General features: G+C 39.1%; 1 protein-coding gene and 1 long non-coding RNA gene across 4 annotated transcripts in view; one reads left to right on the forward strand and one right to left on the reverse strand.

Moving 5' to 3' along the window:
* Positions 1–17105, reverse strand: part of CDADC1 (cytidine and dCMP deaminase domain containing 1) — a 45317-nt gene extending 28212 nt beyond the window's left edge. For both annotated transcript variants that reach the window (XM_003980370.6, XR_002154353.3), the window contains exons 1-3: positions 16894–17105; positions 16010–16110; positions 9434–9508 (exon numbers count right to left, since the gene is read on the reverse strand). In XM_003980370.6, the coding sequence (XP_003980419.1) occupies positions 9434–9508; positions 16010–16110; positions 16894–16975 (258 nt within the window). In that variant the 5' untranslated portion in view covers positions 16976–17105. The remainder of the gene's footprint in view (positions 1–9433; positions 9509–16009; positions 16111–16893) is intronic.
* Positions 17106–17151: 46 nt separating this feature from the next.
* On the forward strand, positions 17152–25199 carry LOC102901569. 2 transcript variants are annotated; one of them, XR_002154355.3, is made up of 3 exons: positions 17152–17356; positions 22045–22828; positions 24838–25199. It is a non-coding gene; the product is annotated as an uncharacterized LOC102901569 (long non-coding RNA). The 2 variants fall into 2 exon arrangements; XR_439435.4 differs by having other exon boundaries at positions 17165–17356; positions 22045–22202.
* The last annotated feature ends 480 nt before the right edge of the window (positions 25200–25679 follow it).

Raw genomic sequence — 25679 nt, forward strand, 5'->3', positions numbered from 1 at the left:
CCATAAACAAAAGCCCACCAACTTGGTGGCTTACACACACCCTTGTCTCTACGCTTGAAGGAGAGGTGACACGACTCTGAGGGAGTGTCAGGTAAATTGCTACCTTATTCCCTTAAACAGTCAAGGGAAAGTGAAGTTAAAATTACTGGAAAACCTTGCCAAATTTTGGAAGATACCAAAGCTACACCCTACTTCACACTCCACTAGGAGCCTGCAGACGTATCCTAGGAAAAACTGGCAGAAGCTACCTTGGTGTGAGAACTCTTACCAGAGTCTGTTCTCCTGGATCTCTGTCCACAGTAACCAGTATGAGAAAATAAGATCTTTTGCACCCTCTCTGGGGATGCTCCTGGAGTCCAAGGAGTTATTTAAAACTGCTAGGAATATTTACTGTTTGTCTCACCTAAAAATTGACAAGGCATTTAAAAGGATGTTTTTAAGTAGCTAGTCCTGTGATCGGAAGTTGGACAGATTAAAAGCTGGTACTCAATGCTTGACAGGAGTTTTTCTTAGGTATTCTCCCCTAAGCTAAAATACAAACTATGAATACAGACGAAAAGAAAAAAAACCTTCCCAAGCTTTTGTGGAAGGGTTTACTAAAACATTACAAACAACTCGAAATCCAGAACATGGAAATCTTTTGAATTCCACCTTCGTTGGAAATATTTTCCCTGATATAAAAAGCATATTGAAAATAATGTGGTTGGATGGGTGGACCAACCTATGATATCATTTAAGTTACAACCCAATTCCTTGAGAAATTAAAAGCACCTGTTCTTATCTTACAGATCTTTGCAAAACCAGAAATGCAGCTCTAAAATCAATTCAAAGTCCACCTACCCTTTTTACCAGTCCCCAAATCTCCTGCATTTATCTCAAAAGCTTGTAAGTAGTTTTGGAGGAACTTATGTTCTTTCCCTGTGTCTTTGACATGTACATGTTTTACCGGGTTTTCCCCAGGAAAAAGCGGGGTGGAGGGAGGCTTTTTATCAATACAAACTGCCACAGAAGGTCCCTTGCCCAAAATCTAGTTGACAGCTTTCATAAAATTGCTTGTCAAGGTCAAATACAAATCTTCAATGTCATCTCCCCAAATATTACAGAAAAAGATTCAGCCATCTGAATAGGTAAATTTAACTTATTCCAACTGTTCTTTTATAAGCTAGTGAGTTTTGCATTACCATACCTGTCTCATGGCTACAATCTTAAAATGAAAGCTATAAGGTCTCTGCATCGGTCTATATATTTAAGTACATCTGTGTATATGTATTGTAGATGTGTGGTATTTTCTACCTCTGGATAGTATTGACAAAATTAATTTGTAAAAGAGCTCTATTTAACTGGCTTAAAGAAAATTAAACATTTATATCGATTATTCACAAAATTCTCCAAAATATAATCGAAACTAAACCCAAATGCTTTTCAGGTTCATATGATCTGGGAAAACATTCAGTATTAAGGCTTATTTAAGCTTGTTGGTTTAATTAACATACACATGTCTTTAGCGTTCTCAACACTGAATATAAAGCAGTCATACAACTTCATTCAGCCTCCTTATACTAGTCAAATAATTTCATGTCATCTCTGTTACAAAATCTGTCAGGTAGAAAAATAACTTGGAATGATGAAATTTTCCTAAGCAATCCAAAAATAATTGCTCAAAAGAAGTGAACTAAATAGATGTAAGTGAGATGAAAGTTTTTGGGTAAACTTTTTAAATAGTTTCCCCAAATCTTTTCGGTAACCTGAAACCTTGAAGTTTTGCTAAGTTAAATTAAACGATGGATAGTCATTGAATATCTAGATTATTTCCAAATAACATAAAACACTGGAACATTCATTACTAGACATAGGTTTATCTACTTTTCAGTTTCCTTTTATAGAGGAACTACAGATTGGGGGGGGTTGTTAGTAAACAGGTTTTGTGTCACACTGAAAAATTTACTATGAGAAGGTCTACGTTTTTAGAAAATTATGAAAAGTACTTATAAACTTGCCAAGCCACAGAATGTTAATGTAAAAGATAGTTCACAATTGTTTACTTCTTTATTTTTATTAGAAATCAAGGTCTTTAAGGGTTTAAAAATTCTAATATATTTAATTAAAGCTACTAGAAATAATAATAAAAAAATCTCATGTGCAAAGGAAAGTAGGATGTGTGTTTTCAGTAAAAGAAGGCATGAGGAATGGACATGCATTTTTTGTTGAGGGAAAGCAAGTAATTTTGTCCTATAGTGAGACTACTTATTTCAGAATGGGAAAGAGGAAAGACGGAGAACAAAATCTGAAGGGATACCAAAAAGGTTATAGAATATTTGTAGAAAAGGAGTCTTTGGAAAGGAATATTGTGTGTGATCAAGCTGGCTAAGATTAGAACAAGTTTAATGAAGTTTTTTTTTTTTAATTTTTTAATTTAAAAATTTCTTTTAAGTAGGCTTCATGTCTAGCACAGAGCCCAAGAGCTTGAACTCACGACCCTGAGATCAAGATCTGAGCTGAGATTAAGAGTTGGACACTCGGGGCGCCTGGGTGGCTCAGTTGGTTGAGCGGCCGACTTCAGCTCAGGTCATGATCTGCGGTCCGTGAGTTCGAGCCCCCCGTCGGGCTCTGTGCTGACAGCTCAGAGCCTGGAGCCTGTTTTAATTCTGTGTCTCCCTCTCTCTGACCCTCCCCCGTTCATGCTGTCTCTCTCTGTCTCAAAAATAAATAAACGTTAAAAAAAATTAAAAAAAAAAAAAAAAAAGAGAGACGCTCAACGCACTGAACCACCCAGGCACCCCAAGTTTTTTTTTAAATGAATATATTTTAATATCAAAAGTAAACTGGTACAAAATTAAAATTTGGTTTTCTTTTTGTAAAAAGGATAGTTTTCTTGGACTATTGGTCTCTTGATGAGAGATGGTAAAGTTTTTCTTTACCTTTTATGTAATCTGCCCATAAAACAAAGATTTTGTGTCTTATCAAAATAATCTCGGGGCGCCTGGGGGGCTCAGTCGGTTAAGCGTCCGACTTCAGCTCAGGTCAAGATCTCGCAGTCCGTGAGTTCGAGCCTCACATCGTGTTCCGTGCTGACAGCTCAGAGCCTGGAGCCTGCTTTGGATTCTGTGTCTCCCTCTCCCTTTGCCCCTCCCCTGTCTCTCTCTGTCTCTCAAAAATAAATAAACGTTAAAAATTTCAAAAGATGTTAAAAATAAAATAAAAATGAACTGGGTAAAAATTTCTTGAACTAATGGAAAAACTGGAATCCAGCAGAACAAGTAGTTAATACATAGGACTGAATGAACTGACAAGGAGAATTATAATTTTTTACGACTTTTTGTTTAAAGCATTGCTGGTCCTGTTTTTCCAAATTTAAGGAAACCTTTCTTTTAAGTTATGTATGACTTAAAGCAATTTGATATAGTATACCATTGTATACAAAGATGAAACATTTTTCTCCTTATCTGACCCCTCCAGAATTTGGAAACTTAAGTATTCTCTCCATGGCAATTTAGTCAGTTATTTGCATAAATTCAATGAGAATCTGGTCTCCTTATAACACAATCGGAAAGATTAGACAGTATAGACTGAATATAGACTCAAATATGACCAGACAGCTTTAAGGAACTACTTGGAAAGACCAGCCTGGTACCTTGCTTAAAGAGTTCCCAGCTGTCTTAACAGGTAAGTAAGGAAGGTTACTTCTTGGCAGGCCTGGGAACTTCAGGATATTTTGGGTGACCTGAGGAAAGAGAAATTCACCCCAACTATAGATACTGTAGATAAAATCTGATGGCAAGTCCTTGGCTTAGTTTCCTGGCCTCAGAGGTTTTTAAGAGCTCAATCTGAGATTCCTTATGAGAAGTTTCTGCAAAGCCGTATGAAAAAAGAGCTTATATGGTCAATCACTATTTTTGCTGTACTTATGTAAATAAGGCCATGTTTAATGAAAACAAATTAATTTTACTGTAATTATATTTTAAAATATGGGAGTAATAGTAGAGAGAAAAAGTATGTTTGCACCTTTGTCTGTATTAGATTCTAATCCTTTAGTCTTTGAGGTTTTGTTCTATACCTGTAAACTGGACTAGATCCCGATTCTAGTTACCTCAAATACCCGGCTATGACTCTCCAAAATAACATTCCCAATTTTCTCCCATGCTTCTGATTTGGAATTACTAAGAACAAAGACTGCCCTTGAATCTCCTTAGAAGAGATTATACTAGGTCCTCCTCACTCTCCAGATGGCAATCAAACATCAGGGACTTGACCCCTGGGTACATATGTCACAGCTGAAGAAGGCTGCACCTGACATATGGTCCTGTGCAAAGCTGAAGACATCAAAATCAAATTCACTAGGAAGAGAAGGAGCCAACATTGAGGTATACTGCCTTCTCCCAAGACATCAGATCCAAAACATTTCTTTTTATTCCTCCTCCCGTCTGATTCTCCTTTTACCTAATTCTTACAGATGAGGTCTTTATGATTCTTTTGTCCACGTTTTGCCTTGCTTGGGCCTGGAAAGATATCTCAGGCCATTACAAAGGGGTTAGTCCAACTTCCAAATGTGGACTTGCCCTGATGCTGCCTGTACACTCTACATACCCTTAAATTGCATTGGCCTCCATGGCTCACCTTTCAGGTTCAAACGTTTCAGACTCAAATGGGAATTACCAGGAAGCACATGTCAGTCAAAATTAGCTCCCTTTGGCAGATCCACTTCCCTGGTTAGGAGTGAGTACAAATGAGGCTGTGATAAGGAATCTCCTTAACTCTTTAAAGTATTACAGAATCTGTTGCTAAAAAAAAAATAGCTACCCAAAAAAATCCTTAGACCTTCTGACTCAAGTCGTTCTTGGAAACAGGATTGCCCTTAATTATCTTTTGGCTGAACAAGGAGGTATCTGTGCTGTGAACAACACTACTTATGGCACTTAACACTTCTGAGGAAGTTGAAACTCAGCTGCATAAAACCAATGAACAAGCCACTTGGCTTAAGAAAGTGTATCCTTGCAGGGTGCCTGGGTGGGTCAATCCATTAAGCGTCTGACTCTTGATTTTGGCTCAGGTCTTGATCTCATGGTTTGTGAGTTCAAGCCCTGCAATGGGCTCTGTGCTGACAGCATGGAACCTGCTTGGGATTCTCTCTCTTCTCTGTCTCTTTGCCTCTCCCCTACTCTCTCTTTCTTTCTCTTTCAAGGTAAAAAAATAAACTTGAAAAAAAAATTTTTAATTAAAAAAGAAAAGAAAGTATCTCCCTCAACACTCCTTTAACTTATTTAATTTTGGTTGATTTGGGTGCTGGGGAACCACAGCTCCAAAAACACTCCAGATTTGGGGGATTACCCTGCCTATAATCATAGTAGTCTCTCTGGCACACTGTATTCTCTCAAATACAGCTTTCAATGTGTGCTCACAGCCGCTAACCACCAAATAAATCATCTCCTTCAGACCAGAATATCAGAAAAGAAATGAAGACAATAACTGACTTTAAAAATGTGAACCCAAAGTCATGATCTGTGAATACCACAAAGATTCAGCAAAAAACCCCACCAAAAACAAAAACAGAACCCATGGTGTGAATACCACACAAAGGATCAGCAAAACTGCAAGAATTTCAGAGCAATAGCTAGGGGTGGCGCTAATGCCTTAAGTTTTGATCACATCTCTCAGGTGGAGTCGAGCAAGAGACAACAGGCCCCAAATGGGAGTCACTTGTGCCAAGTCCACATCACCAGACTGTCACCTAATGCCTAACCCAACTGCATTTTCGCCAGACTGGAATTTCCTGGTCAGTTAGTGAGGAAATCCACCTGGTAGACTCCTGTAGTTCCCCCAAAAGAATGTGACCTTGGCTGAAACAATCCACTTTTTGCTAGCAACTTCCTTTTCTCGCCCCTTCTGCCTGTAGAAGTCTCCTATTTTTACAGCTTTGCAGAGCTCCTCTCTATTATATGACATGCTGCCCAATTCATGAATCATTGAATAAAACAACTAGACCTTTACATTTTCTCAGTTGAGTTTTGGTTTTTAACATATGTAATAATCATATCATATAGTATACTTGATTAATAAACTGAAAGTTTTGTTTAGTTCTTTATCTGGACACAGTTTGAACAAAAGCACATTTCTCATTAGGTCCAAAAACTTTTCTGAATGTTAGCTTTATACCAGAAATTTTCTAAATCTAGGCTTTCTTAACCAAACAATGAAGGATTTAATTATCATTAATTTGTCCTACTGAAAAATGAATACACTTTAACCTAGTAAAGGGCAAGAGCCAAGTCAATTTGCTTGCTTCTTATACCACCTAGTCCATAACTACTTAGTACTAAGCTTCTACATGGTAATAGGGAAAAATTTAGAAAACCCTATGATTCTATACATGGATAAGTGAAGCCCAGAGAAATTATGTGACTTTCTAAAAGATCCACAGGTGGTAAAAGGCAGAACTAAAGCAGAGGTCATCTTAACTGTTAAAAGTTAAGTCAGTTAAAATACTGACTAAATAAAGAGAATTCTCAACTTCTTTCTAAAAACTGGCTCTACCCATTTTTAGCACTATGGCAGTCTAGACTAATGTGGTTAGGTCCCACCTCCTACAAATATATAGATTATTTACAATAAAAAAAAAAAAAGGTTTTAAGTGTACAGTCAAGTTCAAAAGGAAGAAAGACTCACCCTGAGGTGTTACAAAGGAAGAGAGAACTCAAAGCCAGAGCCAGAGCCGGAAGCCTGAGCTACCTCAGCAGTATCCTACCCATAGCTTAAAAGCCGACTCTGCTTTTAAGCCCTGGAGGCTGGGGATGGGCTGGGATTCTAAAGAGGTATGAAATTAAAGCTAAAGTGTCCTAATTTACACTGATACTAATCAAAAAAGCTGGTGTAACAATGATAATATCAGATAAAACAGACTGAGTTAAAAAACAGTTCAATGTACGGCACAAAATAGTTTTATGCCATTTTCACAGGAAAGGTCTCTGAGGTATAAAATGTTAACCTGAATGTTGGCTTTGGGACAGATTGTTACAACATGAGGCGAATTTAGACTGAGAATAGGGTACTCATTATTCCCTACTTCCTTTCAAAGGGATTTTACTCTACAGTTACCCCAACAGGACACATTTGAAATTACTTTAAACATCTTAGAACAAAGCTATATTAACAGTCAAGTTTCAGGTTCAGCTATGAGTATAAATGTCTGCAACTATGGAGAATGATATTCTGTGAAATGCCTAAAAAGGAAAGAATAGAGAAAGTTTTATAGAATTCCCTTTCTGGGCTAAACGAACATTTCCTAAACTGTAAGGACACTTAAAAGGAATACAAAACTCTTTCTTTTACAAAATATATTTCCAAAAATATATCTAAAACATGAAAGATCTATATTGGCTTTTAAAATAAGCTTTACATTTATCTTGAATTTATGAGCTCTTTCCCCTTCCCATCCCCAAATTTCTTAATAGTTTTATGTCCTCTAAATACAAAGTGTATGTTAGTATCTGCTTCTGAATACTTCCAGTGAGTTTAACTTCAGAAAAGAACTGCTAAGCCCTTATCAAAAGATCTCAGGATGCTAGAGCTCATTTTATTATACTGAACCAACTGTGACAAATGGAAATGGTTGCCATTAGATGATTTTAGATTTAGATTTTCTTAGTTAAGCAGACAGAAATAAAGCCAGACACCCTGACCAAAAAAGACTTAAAAAAAACAACAACAACGTATAGTAATAAGTTGGAAGTGCACTCATCAATTTATTATTAGAATAATCTTTTAGGCTAAGTTTATCACTTTTTGTCTAGAGTCAAGTTTTCACCTCAGAAAATCTCTTTTATTTTATTTTTCATTTTGTTTCCAGCTAAGGCCAAAATATCAAGTTTGAGACAAAGGCTTTTCCAATCCAAACTTAAAACAAAGCAAATAAAAGCCTAAGCTGCATTTCATTTTGCACTTCCATTTCCTGTAACTCCCAGAGGACTAAATCTTTTCAGGGGATCACTGTTCCGAATCTGAACTGCTTCACTTCACTGACGTCTTGGCAAGTCATCTACGTAATTTTAGTCACAGAGTTTTTACATAAAACATAAGCGAAAGAGGAACACCTGGCTGGCTCAGTCGGTTAAGTGTCTGACTTCAACGCAGGTCATGATCTCAGGAGTTCAAACCCCCCATTCGCACAGAGCCCACTTGGGATCCTCTGTCTCCCTCTCTCTCCGCCCCTCCGTCCCCTGTGAGCTCTCTTTCTCTCTCTCAACAAAACAAAACAAAACAAAACAAAACAAAAACAAACAAACAAAAAAAAACACTTAAAAAAACATAAGCAAAAGAGGACAGTCTGTTTTGGTAAACAATCTAGTATATTAAATGGTGAGTCACTTTTTTTTTTTTTTAACCTTTGTCTTTCTTATAATTAAAAGTATCTAAATATTCAAAGACAAATTATTTCTATATTCTTGTTGGACAGGAAGAGTCAAGTCACTTTAGAGACTCACTCTCAGAACTAATCAGGAAATCTCCAGGAATGTATATTAGAGTCATCAAGGTAACTTTTCCCAAAATATACGTGTTTTGTCTCTTCTAGACACCCAATAAATTAAAATCTCTTTGGAAAACTCAGAAGATTAAAATAAGAAGGAAATACTATGCAATATTAAAAAGAACAAAGTTCATCTTACCAGCTCTGGGCTTTCAGAGCTGGTACCCTTCTTATGAGCTAGTATATCAGCCTGCTGCTTTTCATGGATGCTGGCAGAAGACATGAAAACTCCTGGGTCATTCACAGCATAGCAAGCAGAATGAGCACAGTGTCTGTGATGGTTCCCTTGCCCACAAGTCCCATAGGGACCATGCAGATGGGCCCAGATGGATTTCTGGACAGGAAACCCAGATGGGTTGTGTGATAGGAAAAGAACACCAACCCTGGGATTCTGTTGTTTTATCACAGACAGCAAGCAAATCTCCTCTCTGTCCCAGAGGGAGACATTACCTCAACCCTCAAGGTTGTTTGCTGCAAACACAACTCTGAGAAATGGTCTAAGTCAATAGTAATTAGGGCCTTGCGTTGTGTAAGAGGCCTTGTGTTCTTTAAACCAGCAAGATGTGTTGAAGTACGAGAGAACCAGATAAGAATGTTTCTCAATACATTTATATAAACTAATATGGAAATGTATCAAGAGTTAAGTGTGAAGATTAAAATAAAAAAGAAAGATGTAGGAGCATATTATAGAATAACCTATAATTATTTGTGTTTGTTTGGTTTTGTTATTTACAGGAGAGACATGTATAGTCTTGTAAATGCACAGAAAACTTTTAGAAGGGTATATATAAGAACCTGCCTTGGAAGTGCGAATGGGAAACCTGAGTATAAGAGGGACTTCTATTCCACTTCATACCATTCTTTTTGCTTTGTTATTACAAACACATGTCTTTTTAACAAATCATAAAAATTCACCTGTTTTTTATCAGTAGATATTCTGGCCACCTCCTCATTATCTCCTAAGGGTCCATGCTTTCCCTCTTCCTTTTCCTAATTAAAAGCAGATTAAGGGAGAAAAAAGATTAGTACACAAAACACAGAATTAACTCAGTATTTCTTATTTGAAGGTTGTTTTTCTTGGCTTTGGATCATTCACTTTTTTCCCGATGAAAGTCTGCACTGACTTCACACACTGTTCCGGTTCAAGTTCAGACTACTTAATCTAGTAAGTAAGGCCTTTACAATCAGGCCCCTACATACTTTTCTAAAATACAGAAGGATTGAAAGTTATGGTCAGAAAATAAAATTCTGTAGTTTAAGATTTCAGAGTTGGGACAGTTTTGAGGAATAGTCCAGAGTGTGGTCATGGCTAAGAAGGACTAAAGGGCAATAGAAGTAAATTAACTGGTTCATGCCCACCCAAGGATGCCAAAAGAACAAAACAAAAAAAACAAAAAAGAAGAAGAAATAAACTAATTGGAATTGGGAAGATGAGAAACTACACAGTAAAGGTATTAGATATGGATTGTGGTAGGCAGAATAATGGTCCCCCAAAGACGTGCCTGTCCCAATCTTTGGAGACTGTGACTCCATTACATGACCATGGCAAGACTGTAGCTGGAATTAAGGCTGCTAATCATCTGACCTTGAGATGCAGGATTATCTGGTGGGCCCAATGTAATTACAAGCATCCTTACAAGTGAAACAGAGAAGCAAGAGAGTTAGTGCCAGTGTGATGCACCATGAGAAAGACTCAGCCTGCCAGTGCTGGCTTTAAAGACCGGAGGAAGAGGTTCATGGTCCAAGACATGTGGGCAGCCTCTAGAAGCTGGAAAAGGCAAGGAAAGGAATTCTTCCCAGAGCCTCCAGAAGGAAAACAGCCCAGCTGACACTTTGATTTTAGCCTAGTGAGGCCCATTTCAGGATTCTGACTTCCACAACTGTAAGATAACTATGTGTGTTAAGCCACCAACTTTGTGGTAATTTGTTATAGAAGCAATAGCACACTAACATAAGGATGTCCACAAGTAAAACTTGAAGTAGAAAGTTTTGAGCCAGGGACCAAACTCCTTCATTTATTAATTCAACAAATATTTATTGAATCCTTGCTCTGTGCTAGCCACAGACCTAGCTGCTTAGGATGTAGCCCTTACAGAGCTTATGACACAGGAAAGTGACTATGAAGTGAGTAGATAATTAAGACAGAGTGATACAGCAGAATTCTGTGAGCCCCGAAATAGGTGGGATACGTAATAATTTAGAGAAAGTTTGAAAGTGCGAATGGCAAACTTGGTGAATGTTAACCTCTTAGTCTTAAAAAACAAAGGCTGGATGCTAGAAAAGGAATAACCTCTAAGAAGTTTATAAGAAGAGCCACATCCTGGGAATAAGGCTTCTATTCCAGCAGAACAGGAAGTGGAGAAAGTGATGATGTTGGTAGTGAAATGGTGGGGGTGTGGATGGTAGCAGTGGTTGGTGATGGTGATTACATGAATGATAATAATAACAATACCTAACAGTGAGTGTTTCCCAAGTAGCAAGCTCGAAATTATCTCTTTTAATCCTCACAACTTTACAGAGTTGCTCCTATATTGTTCCAATTTTACAGATGAGGAAATTGTGGCTGAGAGAGATTAAATAATTTGACCAAGGTCACACAGCTAATAAATGGGAGGGCCAGGATCTGAGCCCTAAATCCACCGTCTAAACCATGATGCTATCTGCTACTATTCTGGAAAAGTACAGTGAGTACACAATGGGAAGAGTTGGAAGACAGGGATAATATATGATGTGTAGAGAAAAATGAAGCAATAATGCAGTTACTCTAATTCTTATACTAAAGTAATATTCAGGAAATTAGGTATGTTTAACTTAACTAAAATGAAAAGCCAAACCAATAGGAGAAATTATTATTTTAAAACAACAGCCATTTTCAATAGTGCTGATTTCTAGTCTAAAAGTTTTAATTAAATGTGCTTTTCCCTTGACAGCTCAGAGCCTGGAGCCTGCTTCAGATTCTGTGTCTCCCTCTCTCTCTGCCCCTCCCCTGTTCATGCTCTGTCTCTCTCTGTCTCAAAAATAAATAAAAACATTTAAAAAAATGTGCTTTTCCCAAGAAGTCTCATAAACAAGTAGTTTCTCTCCCACTCATTTATCTAGTTTTGCGCTGGATTCTTAAAACTTCTTAGGTCTTAAGGCATAAAATGTAAAAATGTATACTTGGCTGAACAATCCTCAAGGAACACCCATACAGTGTAAATATTTGGCAACACAGAAAATCTCAGATATAGTCGTATTTAGAAGTGGTTGTAAGTTAGGGCACCTGGGTGGCTCAGGTGGTTAAGCATCTGACTTCAGCTCAGGTCATGATCTCATAGTTCGTGGGTTCAAGCCCCATGTCGGGCTCTGTGCTGACAGCTCAGAGCCTGCCGCCTGTTTTGGATTCTGTGTCTCCCTCTCTCTCTGCCCCTCCCCCACATGTGCTCTGTGTCTCTCTCAAAAAATTAAATAAACATTAAAAAAATTTAAAGAAGGGGCACCTGGGTGGCTCGGTCACTTAAGCATCCAACTTCAGCTCAGGTCATGATCTCACGGTCCATCCACGAGTTCAAGCCCCACGCTGGGCTCTGTGCTGACAGCTCAGAGCCTGGAGCCTGCTTCAGATTCTGTGTCTCCCTCTCTCTCTGCCCCTCCCCTGCTTGCACTCTGTCTCTTTCTCAAAAATAAACAAATATTAAAAAAAACCAAACAACCAAATACCTTTAAAAATTTTAAAAGAAAAAAAAGAAGGGGTTGTAAGTTAAAATATACTGAAGCTGGTAAAAATAAATGACAATCTAAATGTCCAGTACTAAGGGAATACACACAGTACATCAATACAATGGATTGTTATGCAAACATTAAAAAGATAATGGCAAACACATATGGCACATGGTATGCGCCAGTCACTATCTAAGAGCTTTATAAATACTAATTCAACCACTTTTCATAAAAGCCCCATATGGTATGTACCAGCTACATCCTACTTTACAGACGAGGAAGTTGAGAGAGGTAAAGTTACTTACTCAAGATTACACAACTAGTAAGAAATGGAGCTCAGATGTGAACCCAGCTAGGCTAACTACAAAACCACTAGCTATTCTTAAACTATTAGACTAAGTTGCTGTTTCAATGTTTATAATAGTATTACAGCATAAGCATTTTCCTATGTTAAGTGAAAAAGGCTGGATCCAGATCCAGAATTAAATGAGAAATCAAAGCCATTAATAATATGTGGAGCCAGGCTGAGGGTTGAGGGAGTGATTAAGAAATAGGGAGTGGGGCACTTGGGTGGCTCAGTCGATTAAGCATCCGACTTCAGCTCAGGTCATGATGTCACGGTTGGTGAGTTTGAGCCCCACATCGGGCTCTGTGCTGACAGCTCAGAGCCTGGAGCCTGCTTGGGATTCTGTGTCTCCCTCTCTTTCTCTCTCTCTCTGCCTCCCCCCCCCCCGTTTGTGCTTGGTCTCTCTCTCTCTCTCTCAAAAATAAATGAACATTTAAAAAATTAAAAAAAAAAGAAAAAGAAATAGGGAGTAACAATGCATAACAGTTTTAATAATGTTAACATTTCACATAGGAATTGGAAGAGAAAACTACTCCAAGAGATACCATCTTATCAGGAAGAGTAAATACCGGTATACATACAGACTTTATACCCTCACAAAAATCAACTCAAAATGGATCATAGACCCAAATGTAAAACACAAAACTATAAAACTCCAATAAATAACATAGGAGAAAACCTAGATGACATTGGGTATGGCGATGACGTTTTGGATGCACAAAGGCATGATCCATGAAAGAAATCAGTGATAAACTGGACTTTATTAAAAGGAAAAACTTCTCCTCTATGAAAGACATTGTCAAGAGAATGAGAAGAGAAACCACAGACTGGGAGAAAATATTTGCAAAAGACACATCTGATATAAGACACTTATCCAAAATATACAAAGAACTCTTAAAACTTAACAATAAGAAAACAACCAGACTAAAATATGAGCCAAAGACCTTAACAGACACCTCACCAAAAAAAAATATACAGACGACAAATAAGCATATGAAAAAATGCTCCACATCACATGTCATGAGAGAAATGCAAATTAAAACAAGATACCACTACCTGCTTCTTGGAATGCCCCAAATCCAGAACACAGACAACACCAAATACTGGAGAGGATGTGAAGCAACAGGAACCCTCATTCATTGCTGGTGAGAATGCAAAATGGTACAGCTACTTTGGAAGACAGTTTGGTAGTTTCTGACAAAACTAAATACACTCTTTATCATACAATCCAGCAATCATGCTCCTTGGTATTTACCCAAAGGAAGTGAAAACTTACGTCCACACAAAAATTTGCATACAGATATTTATAGCAGCTTCATTCATAATTGCAATAACTTGGAAGCAACCAAGATCTCCTTCAGCAGGTAAATGGATAAATAAAGTTTATTTATCCAGACAATGGATCTTACTCAGCGCTAAAAAGAAGGCAGTGATCAAACCATGAAAAGGACATGTGGGAACCTTAAATGCATATTGCTGAGTGAAAGAAATCAATCCAAAAAGGCTACATACTAATATATGATTCCAACTATATGATGTTCTGGGAAAAGCAAAATTATGGAGACACTTAAAAAAAAAAAATCAGTGGTTTGCCAGGGTTGGGGATGGAGGAAAGATAAATAGGTGAAGCACAGAGAATTTTTAGGGAAATGAAAATATTCTGTATGATACCATAATGATGGTTACATGCATTAAACATTTGTCCAAACCCACAGAAGATACACCACCAAGACTGAACTATAAAGTAAAATGTAGACTTTGGGTGATCAGGGTGTGTCAATGTAGTAGGTTCATCAATTGTAGCAAATGAACCACTCTGAAGAGGATGTGGTTAATGGTGGATATCACATGGGGTAGGGGGACAGGGAGTACACAGGAAATTTGTATACTTTCCCGGAAACTTTGCTGTGAACCTGTAAGTGCTTTAAAAAGATAAAGTTCTAATTGTCAATAAGTTAATTCCTTAATTCCCTGTTAAAATTCTTCAATGTGGTCCCTACTTATAAAATCTAAACTCCCTTGGAAGGCATACAATATTTTTTATTAGCTGATTCCTGTATACATTTCCAAGTTCATCTTTAGTCTCTTCCCTCCACCTAACTTCACCCTCCTCCGTGAGGACCACAAATTCTCTTACTCCTCCAGATGTTTCCATATGGAGTCCCTTGGCTTGGCAAATACCTACTCATTCTTCATGTCTCAGTGCAAATGCAGCCTTCCCAGTGCATCTTTCCCTCACTTCCCCATGTAGCACCTGGCCTGCAGTCTTCAGTCGTGGTAGCATCTCTGCTTATACTTGGTACTTGACTCTGCCATCCAAATGCATCTTAATTGTTTAAATGCTTAATTTTAGTCTCCGTTAGAAAATAAGAACCAAATCTTTTCTTTTTGTATCTCCAGTGGCAAGCACATAGCCATATCCACCATAATGAAGACATCAAAAAGAAAACGAAAAAGAGACGGTTATGAATGACCTTGTAAGAGTACTGTGGGAATTTAAGGATTTATAAAAAATCATTTTGTGGAATATGTGAAACAACCTTTCAGCACAATTACTGACAAGTTGGAAACTTCCATAAACAGATGCAGAATACAAGTACAATTTTGCAAGAGAAGAAAAGCGCAAATCCTGTGCTTAAAAAAAGATGGAAGGAAAGTACCAAAATATTAAAAGCGATGTTGTCAGAATGGTGAGAAGCCATGGGGTAATTTTCCCCCTTTCCTCTTTTTCAAACAATGTCTTAAATGCTTAAGTAACCTAATACTACACTCCATATATGGCCTTGGTCCCCTAAAACATTGAGAACCTACCATCATGCCACTCAAAGCACAGAGGAAAATGATGAGACAGTAGCACCTTGCTGCCCAAAGGCTGGAGAAAGTAAAGCTGTAGAATGTATGTGCTTCAAATCCACTGGCTTCTAGGACTATCTTTTTATACATTCCTAATCTGTTTTGATCACCTCTTTGAGATCCAAAAAAGAGACTTATTTAGGAACAAGAAATCAATTAGCACTCACAGATCACCTATTACAAAAGTAGATGCTAAAGGGGTATAAATAAGACATGGAAAAATAAGGTAAAATAAGACATGATTTCAACCTTCAAGTAATTTAGTTTGGTGGGAGAGGAGGAAAACTACTCACATGAAACATCAACTGTATACAACTGAATGATAAATTATGTAATCTAATTGTCCAAACCAACATATAAATACCATTAATATCTGATAAACATGGCACAGTCTGAGATGGTTAACAATTCTATTTTTAGATTAGAAAGATGAGCTATTACAGCCATGAGTTACAAATACCACACTAAACCACAAAAGTACTTTGCAAATTTTAAGGTTTTTGAGTTTGTTTTTAAGTGTGACAGAAACTGAAACAATCAAATCTTAGACCACTGCTTTTCTAAGTGAGAAAAACTATGGAAACAAAATATACCTGAGATTTTTGTCTTTGGGCTGTATTTACTGTTGGGAAGAGCTCCATCCAGAGACTAAGCAGAGTGAAAAGGTTGACTTTAGAAAGCCTTGGTATTTGACCTACAAAAGAGAGGCAGACACTTTAAAATTTTACTAATGATGAAAATAGGAACTAATACTCAAGTCCGTTTGGGTGCTAATGCCTTAACTCAGCTGCATTAGTAGGAGGCAGAAAAAAAGGATACGCGGACAAGGCAATCAAGGGCAAGGAGACTGGCTACAACCTCACTTTCAGCGACCTCCTCTGGCACTTTTCAAACTTGGGCCCTTTCTCCGGCCCTCACATGTCAAGGGTAAAAATGGCACAATTGATACAAGTAACTATGGGAACAATCCAAAGGAAGTTATGAGAAGTCCCTGCATCTGATGTCAACGTGGAGCAAGCTTTTCTTTAAATTGAGGTGTTGCAAAAAGGGCAGTTGAGGTGACCTTTGCTGGCAACGCATTGAAATACAGGAAAGCGTCACGTGTGGTTAATTTGGAAATCAAGTCAAAAGCACGGAATTTTCAGGCTCAATACTCGAGATCCCAGCTCTAGGTCCTGAGAGGAAAAGGAAAAGGAGAAGGAAAAGGAGAAGGAAAAGGAGAAGGAAAAGGGGCCGGGGCGGGGGAGGGGGGTTGGGGAGGGGTGGGCTGTGAGCGCGACTTCAAAAGCGGGTGCTGCCGTGCCAGGGGTTGGTTCCCCTGGGACAGAGGCAAGAAAGCGCCTAGGGCGGGAATGAGACGTCCCGGGGCAGAAGCTCAGGCGAAGAGGGGCAGGCAGGGAAAGCGGAGTTAGTCGGAGGCAGAGGCTCAGGGCAGAGCGAAGGCTGGGGTGGCAGCAGCAGGGTCCGGGACACTCACCAGTCATGCTGCCAGTCTGGGTGCTGACTGACCGCCCGGCCCCCGCGCTCTCCAGATTTTGCATCTGCCCTGCTTCTTTCATCCCAAGCCTAGCGGCCTCTGCTGCCCAGAATACCTCTCGCTGTCCGGCATGATCTTGGCCCCAGCGGCTCCACCTCTAGCCTCCTCCCAGCAACTGTACAGTAACCGCCAACTCGGCGCAGCCAGCTGACGTCAGAACTTGGCCGCCACTTCCGGGCGCCTTGTCTGTTGCGTTAGCGAGGCGTGGACGCGGTGACGAGAGGCTGCCCCTCTAGGGGCTGCCGGTTAGTTAAGAAGCGCTGCGCGATAAATCAGTTAAGGCCCGAATTTAGCTGTCTTCGCTGGTTTTGCTGAAGGCCAATTGAGGATGTTTTGGCCTGGAAGTCCCAGGGTGTACACACTCTAATAGAGTGATGAAGCCTGCGCAGACTTGAGAGTTTTGGTGAGAGAGTGAAGGGGAATTGAAATGGAAAGCTGCCCCATCGGTCACCGTCGAGATCTTAGAGAAGGGAGGAGGTGTTGGGGGGTTCGGGGGCGCGGAGCTGGGCGGCCCAGGTGGTTGCTACCATCAGTGATTGGACAGTCCTTAGGAACTCAGTGCCAGGGACAGCCATAGGGACGTTCTGATTTTCATCAAACATAAATCTCAAGGGGTGCAACTGTGATTATGAAAAAGGTGTGGGGGGGGAGGGGGAGTACTCCTGGGAAATGTGAGAAGTACCTGATATTGTAGATATGTGACCAATGCATTTTATTTGATTACTTCATAAGTGTCCCAGGCTGGAGTCAAATTGAAGCTCCACCCTTCCTCCCCAGTGACTCAGAGCCCAGTTTCCATAACCAACCCCTTATGTTATCATAACTTGAAATACTGACAAATAGCAAGACATAAAAACTGCTTTTTGAAAGCAAAAGCTGAACATTATTAAAATACATTATCTTGTGAAGGACTGAAGGGAATCTTCAGTGATGATGGGTATGGCTATGGTTCCTTAATTTTCACTACTGTATAGTATTTCATTGTAGCTATATACCACAATTTATTTATTTAGAATGGCTAAAATAAAAAGTGCTGACAAACCAAATATTGACAAGGATGCAGATAGCTGGCTATCTCATACATTGTTGGGAGGAATATAAAATGGCACAGACACTTTGGAACAGTTTGACAGTTTCTTATAAATATATGCTTGTCTTGTCACCCAGCAATCATACTCCTGGGTATTTATGCTAGAAAAATGAAAACTTAGGTTCACACAAAACTCCGTATATGAGTGTTCATAGAAAGCTTTATTTGTAATAGTCAAAAACTGGAAAAAAGCCAAACAACCTTCAGTGAATGAATAGACAACAAACTAGAGAACATCCTTGCCGTGGAATACTACTCAATAAAAAGGAAGGATACATGCATCAACTTGGATGGATCTCCAGGACGTTGTGTTGAGTGAAAAGAAAAAAAAAAAACAGTCTTAAAGTGTTATGTACTGTATGATTATATATTTTTTTTAATTTTTTTTTCAACGTTTATTTATTTTTGGGACAGAGAAAGACAGAGCATGAACGGGGGAGGGGCAGAGAGAGAGGGAGACACAGAATCAGAAACAGGCTCCAGGCTCTGAGCCATCAGCCCAGAGCCTGACGCGGGGCTCGAACTCCCGGACCGCGAGATCGTGACCTGGCTGAAGTCGGACGCTTAACCGACTGTGCCACCCAGGCGCCCCTACTGTATGATTATATTTATATACCATTCTCAAAGTGTGGTGATGGAGAACAGATCAGTGGTTGCCAAGTGTTATGGTTGGGAGAAGGGTACCACTAAGAGGTAACACAAGGTTGGGCACTGACTGGCACCGAAAATAGTGTGTTAAAAACTAGTGAAATCCAAGTAGGGTATATACCTGAATTAATAGTATTGTACCAATGTCAGTTCCCTGGTTTTCCCAATGTGCTATGATAATATATTATCATTGCAGAAGCTTAGAGAAAGGCACATAGGAACTCTATTATTTCTGCAACTTGTTTGAGTTTTAAACTCTTTCAAAATAAAAAAATATAGCATCTGTATCATATATATGTATATATGTGATTATATATTAAATATATATTAAATATATTAATTAAATATATAATATATTTAACATTTTAATATATTTAATATAATAATATATTTAATATACATTAAATATATAGTGTATATATACATATATATGTATATATACATATATACATTATATTTATATATATATATATATATATATATAATCCTTAATCTCTACAAGTCAAATCTACCCTTTGAACAACCATTAGCTTTGTCGCTCATGTCCTTCTCTTTGGATTTCTGTTTTCATTTCATTTTTAGTCTCATAGTATTTCAGAGTAATACTCTGAGTAAATACTCTGATTATTTCCTTTACTTTCTTGCTAGTTCAGCCATATTTTATTTAGCATTTTTTAGTACTTTGTCACAAATTTTTTTGGGCTATCTTATCTACAATATTACTGGAAATAATGGTTCTGCTGCAAAGGAGAATAAGGACTAAAAAGGAGTACAAGACAAATGCTACCTCAGTGCTAAGAAATGGGACAAGCTCAGTTCAGGTGAGCACAACAAAACCCAGCTTAATCAATAAAATGGTTTTAAAATCAATAAATAATTCTTTATATCAAGTGGAAAGAGCATGGACTTTGATGTCAGACAGATAAACTATATTCACACTCTAACCACCCAAGTTATTTACTAGCTAATTTATGAGTTAGCCGAGACTAAGTTAGCTGTGGGTAACAAATAACCACCAAATCTCAGTGGCTTGCCACAACAAAGGTTTCTTTCTGGCTCACATATGCTGCAGCTCTGCTCCTGTGGATTGGCTCTGGGATCTAGGCTAAAGGAGCAGCCTTTGGATATTCTTTTTTCCTGGCAGAAGGAAAAGAGATGGCAGAACTACATGATGACTCTTAGAGCAAGTCTCATGTCAAGCCAGACTCCAGTGAGATGGGATGTGTAATCCTGTTTCAGGGACATGCTGAAAAGGCAGGTACAGCAAATACCCTGACAGTAATGCAATATTGGTGAATTAAACTTACTAATCATAGATCCTTTGCCTGTCACTTCATGTCTTGTCAGTAAAAAGAACTCCCATATCCCCCTTTCCCAGAATCTGCAGTTTTCAACCTTTTATCACATTTGTACCATTTTTTTGTTACTCTGTTACATTTGCACACCTCCCCCACCCCATTCTTTTTCTGAATCACTTGAGAGTAGGTCACAGACGACTTGCCCAATCCCCTCTTGAAAACTTCAGTATGCATTTCTACAAAACAAGGACAGTCTAACACATGCTAATTCAGCAGTCCAAAACAGGAAATCAGCACTGATCGAACACTACTGTGCAATCCACAGACCCTATTCAAAATTTGAAAAGTGTTTCAACGTGTCATTTCTATTCTGGTATAGCATCCCATTCAGATTCACTGAGTTTTGCCCTTCATTATTTTCCTTCAACCTGGGACATTTCCTCAGTCACTACTAAAGTCATTTTGCCTTCTGTAATTGATCAGTATTTTGTGAAGAGAAATTCCCCAAACTATGCTAACATCCTATACCAATCAAACCTCTACATGCCAACTGTAGCATTTATTGGTGAATCCCACATGAATTAATCACCATTTAAAAAAAAATTTTTTAAATGTTTATTTTTGAGACAGAGAAAGAGAGCGAACGGGGGAGGGTCAGAGAGAGGGAGACACAGAATCTGAAGCAGGCTCCAGGCTCTGAGCTGTCAGCACAGAGCTCAATGCGGGGCTCAAACTCATGGACTGTGAGATCATGACCTGAGCCGAAGTCAGATGCTTAACTGACTGAGCTACCCAGGTGCCCCAATTAACTACCATTTTAATGGCTGTCCAGTTGTGATTTCTTATTTCCATAATTCTTCCTACATATAGTAGTTGTCATTCTAAAATAAGGAAGAGCTTTTCCCTCTTCCTTATTCATTCATTCATTCATTCATTCATTCATATCTATATGGACTTACGATTCCCATTTTGTTCAATGGGCTGTAATCTGCTATTTATTTTGGTGCTCAAATTGTCCCATATTTGATGAAATCCTCAAGTTGTGTCTTTTATCCTTTTGATACACCCTCATCGATCATTGAGCACTTCTTTACATTCTAGTACAACAAGATGCTCCAGACTCATCTTCTACATTCTCCACACCAGACTTAGAGTCAACCATTTCCCCAAGGAGCCCTGGTTCCTTTTAGTGTTTAAAAACTAAGATCTAGGCAGTAAGTGTGCTCACTGCTACTACTATGTTATAACTACTAGACTCTCTGAGAAGATAGATCTAGAAAATATATTAGTATCTATATACATATATACATATACTCATGTATCTCCTTCAGCAGCTGTCTCTTTTAAGAGTTCACAATGAGGGGCGCCTGGATGGCTCAGGTCCTGATCTCGTGGTTTGTGGGTTTGGGTCGAGCCCCACATGGGGCTCCGTGCTGACAGAGCCTGGAGCCTGCTTTGGATTCTGGGTCTCCCTCTCTCTCTGCCTACTAACACTCTGTCTCTCAAAAATAAGTAAGTGTTTTAAAAAAGCATTGACCCCTTCAATTCCGGTCTAGCACGCCAGGGTTATTTCTAGCCTCTCCCTTTGCCGTATTTGTAAATCTCTTCTTGAACAGCAAGAAACCTCATTCCCATTATCCTCAATATAGTTTCTTCTCTTTCACTTTCCTTCTCCCCCACCCCAATTCCTGTAATCTAATTTCCTTAGCACATTGATGGCTTCCTTGGCTTCCCCACCCATGCTGCTGCTGCTGCTGCTGTCACAGCCCCTTTGGCCTCTAAGGGAAGGGAGGAGAGGGGAGGGGAGGTAATGGGAGGCTATAAAATAGTTTTGAGTGAATTATTCAGAGAGGGAAGAAAGAAGGAAGACATGAAGGGAGCGAGGGATGTACAGTGGTAATAGGTTTATCACAAATTTTCTTGAAGTCTAAATGGTCCCAAATAGCACAGTGCCTGGCAAAGCATAAATGCTCAATATCATTATTGTCCTTCCCTTCTTTGTCTTCCATTTGTTTATTCTCTATAGAAAACCCAAAACTTCTCCTTTTATTCTAGGTCCTATTGGTTGGGAATACTAGTCCCAGCAGTGTGTTTATTTGAACAGAAACTTCTCACAACAAAACAAGCAGAGGTGGCATGGAGCCCATCATAAAGACGTGGCATCGATACTGGACTTGTTCCTATGCTGGTGTGTGGCAGAGACCACATACCTGGTTAGTAGAGAAAGTGTACCTCCCACTCAGTCTTGCTCTCTTACATGGAAGGCACATCATGACCAGTGACTGTCTTCTGCAAGCCTGGAGATTAGGTGGCCACAAGACTGATAGGGACTGCTGGTGGCCAGTGCACCCTTGTGGACAGTATTGGCCCTAATTTGGTCATTTTAAGCAAGGATGTAACCATAAACACCACCCTGCGTCCAGAAATTAAGGTTTCCTAAACAATTCTCAGAAGGCAGTTCCTGGCAGCACTTAAACCCCAAGAAAGCAAAGAGAAGCCTGAAACAAAATCCAGATGCCTTTCACAGAACATTCGCTTTGTTATGGAGGGCAGTGCTGCCAAAGAGAAATGACCTCTCAGGCTTACCATACATTGTCCCAAACGGTGTCCTCAGAAAAGTAAACGTAGTGCCACATAGATTAATGTGCTACAAAGTAAGAATGTCCAGGAACCTTGGGAATGTCTGTGCTCCCATGAGATGGAAAGGATCAGCAAGCCCACTTCCCGTATTGTCTGTCCTGAGGCACTCTGCCAGAAGGCCATCCAACAGGTGCCTGGGCATCACGGCTCATATCTCAGCAACTTTTGGGTCCTCATTTGTGTGGCACCCTCTGGAATGGTTTGTATCTTCCTTCCTTCCTTCCTTCCTTCCTTCCTTCCTTCCTTCCTTCCTTCCTTTCTTCCTTCCTTCCTTCCCTCCTCCCTCCCTTCCTCCCTTCCTTCCTTCCTTCCTTCCTTCCTTCCTTCCTTCCTTCCTTCCTTCCTTCCTTCCCTCCTCCCTTCCTTTTATTTTTGAGAGACAGAGAACTGTGAGTTCATGACCTGAGCGGAAGTCAGATGCTCAACCGACTGAACCACCCAGGTGCCCCTGGTTTGAGTATTTCTAAATCAGCATCCTTGAAGAAGTCCTGTAATTAGACATGTTAGAAATCAACAGAAGAGACTAGAGGGACATAAAGGGAGGGAATAGAGAGGGAGTTGATAGAATATCTACTATGCATCAGACACCTTATGTAACAAATAATGATAACAGAAGAGTATCTTACTGAGTATTTACTGTGTTCCGTTCTAGCCACTTTGCACATATTATTTACACCTTCCAACAAACTTGTGAAGTGGGTATCATTATTATTACCCCTACTTAGAGGAACGAAGACATTGAGTAACTTGCCCAAACACTATGGCTTGAAAGATGTGGGAGCAAGAAAAAAGTGTACGTTACTTTGTTTAATATAATTCTATGATATAGATGTTTATCATCTCCATTTTACAGATGAGGAAACTAAGGCCCCTGGAGCACCAACATCAGTATCACTCAGGAGCTTGTTAGAAATGCAGTCTTGGGCCCCAGTTTAGATCTATGGAGCCAGAGGCTGTACAGAACCACTGGACAGGACCAGAGGGCTCCAGCAGGTCTTAAACTTGCACATGAGTAAAAGTCACCTGGAGACTATGTTAAAACCCTGATTCCAGGGGCCAGCCACTAAAGACTCTGAGTCTCTGGTATTTAGCAGTAGTATTTTGGCGCTCTATAGAATTGCTTCTACCAAGTACCAAGATGATGTGTTTGGTATCCCATCATCTGTCAACATTAGCTGATGTTAAAAATTAAGCAAAATGTTCAGACTAGTTAAGGAATAGGTATCAATGTTTTATTTAGTTCAGGGGTTGGCATGCTTTCTGTAAAGGCCCAGAGAGTAAATATTTTAGGCTTTAGGGACCATTCAGTCTCTGTCATATATCATGAAAGCAGCCATAAGCAATATGTAAATGAATGAGCGTGTAGATGTTTTCTAATACAACTCAATGAACACTTCCTTCATCTGGCTTATAACAGAGAATGTCCAGTGATATCAATGAGACCTAGTTCAGCATGCATTTGAGCATTGGAGCTTTAAATACTTGGAGAGGAAAGGACTCTAAGTAAAATAGCTGATACTATAGGGGAGGAAAACAATTTTACTCTACCCTTCTAGATTCTTGGCTGAGAACTCTCCCATCTCCATAATAAAGACAGATTAACAAGATAAAACAAAAAATTTCAATTACATATGTAAGGGAGCCCCTCAAAGATATGAGACTCAAAGCTGGCCAGGCAGTTGAGATTTACATACTGTTCTGAGCTAAGGAAAAGGATAGAGGTTTGGGGCTTCAAAGAGGAGGAAGACAATTCTCAGGAAGATGAGAAGAGTAAATTAAATGTTTGGTAAGCAAATGTTTTTCCTGCCACACATAAGTCTCTCAGATGAAAAAGCTTTCTCTGATAATGGCTCTCTTCCTGGTATGGGCGCCCTTTCTAATATTTTTAGGCAGTTAAGAAGGAGATAAAAAGCTTTTCCTGAGACTACCAGGCTTTGATTATCTTCAGCTCAAAATAATCCACATGCCAAAGTAGCATATTTTGGGGTGGCTTATTCTGAACCTCCTCAATACAATATTCCCGGTTAACTTTCTTCAGCTGAATCATAACACCTTTTCCACTGGGCTAGAAAATCCTAATCCTTTATCAGGTTCTTCAAGGTAACTTCTCACCTGCAGGGCTATAAATTGCCACTGCTTCTATCTAGTATGTTACAAATTAAAAAAAAAAAAAACTTGACAAGTAATCCTCATTTTATCATTTTCCAGGTGTGCCGTAATTTTTCTCATTGGCAGTAGAAGAAAAAGCCCTGTGAAGTTCAGTACTGTTTGCTGTAAAGATTATCGTTGAAGACACAGTTTTCTAGCTTATAGGATGTTACCTTGGAGTACCCACAGGGTAAATTCTTCTGTCTGCACTAAGTCATGTAACCTCCCCAATCAGACACCGGGAATGAGTTTCGTGTCCTCGCTCTCTCTGGTATAATCTTATTTTATCTACACTCATTTGTACTTACTTCCTACTTTCCCCATTAACTTAATTTTTATCTTATTTTTGGCATTTTTGTAAATTGCCCTATGTTCTTTTTGGAATACAAATTTATTTAAATAAAGAGGATGTTCAAATTTGAGGATTCCTTAGTTTCATGTGCCTTGAGAAGGAAGAGGAAATGAAGCTGATATTTGCATGCTCAGAAAAATACATATGATGTCCTTTATAGCAACTTAAATGTAATACACTCATATTTACATCATCACTTATATGACAAAGGTTGTATGTTCTTAGTTCACATATCCATCACACATGCCTCACCTAAAGGGATCTAAATAATCTGGACAGTTACTCTGCAGTGTTTCTTTTTTGTTTTGTTTTTCAAACTTATTTTATTAAAAATTGTTAACGTTTATTTATTATTGAGAGACAGAGAGAGACAGAGCATGAGCATGGGAGGGGGAGACACAGAATCTGAAGCAGGCTCCAGGCTCCGAGCTGTCAGCACAGAGCCCGATGTGGGGCTCGAACTCACCAACCGCGAGATCATGACCTGAGCCGAAGTCGGATGCTTAACTGACTGAGCCAACCAGGCGCCCCACAAAATTCTTACTTTATT

This window comes from Felis catus, chromosome A1 (assembly GCF_018350175.1).
Source record: "Felis catus isolate Fca126 chromosome A1, F.catus_Fca126_mat1.0, whole genome shotgun sequence".
In the NCBI taxonomy this organism is placed as follows: Eukaryota; Metazoa; Chordata; class Mammalia; order Carnivora; family Felidae; genus Felis; species Felis catus.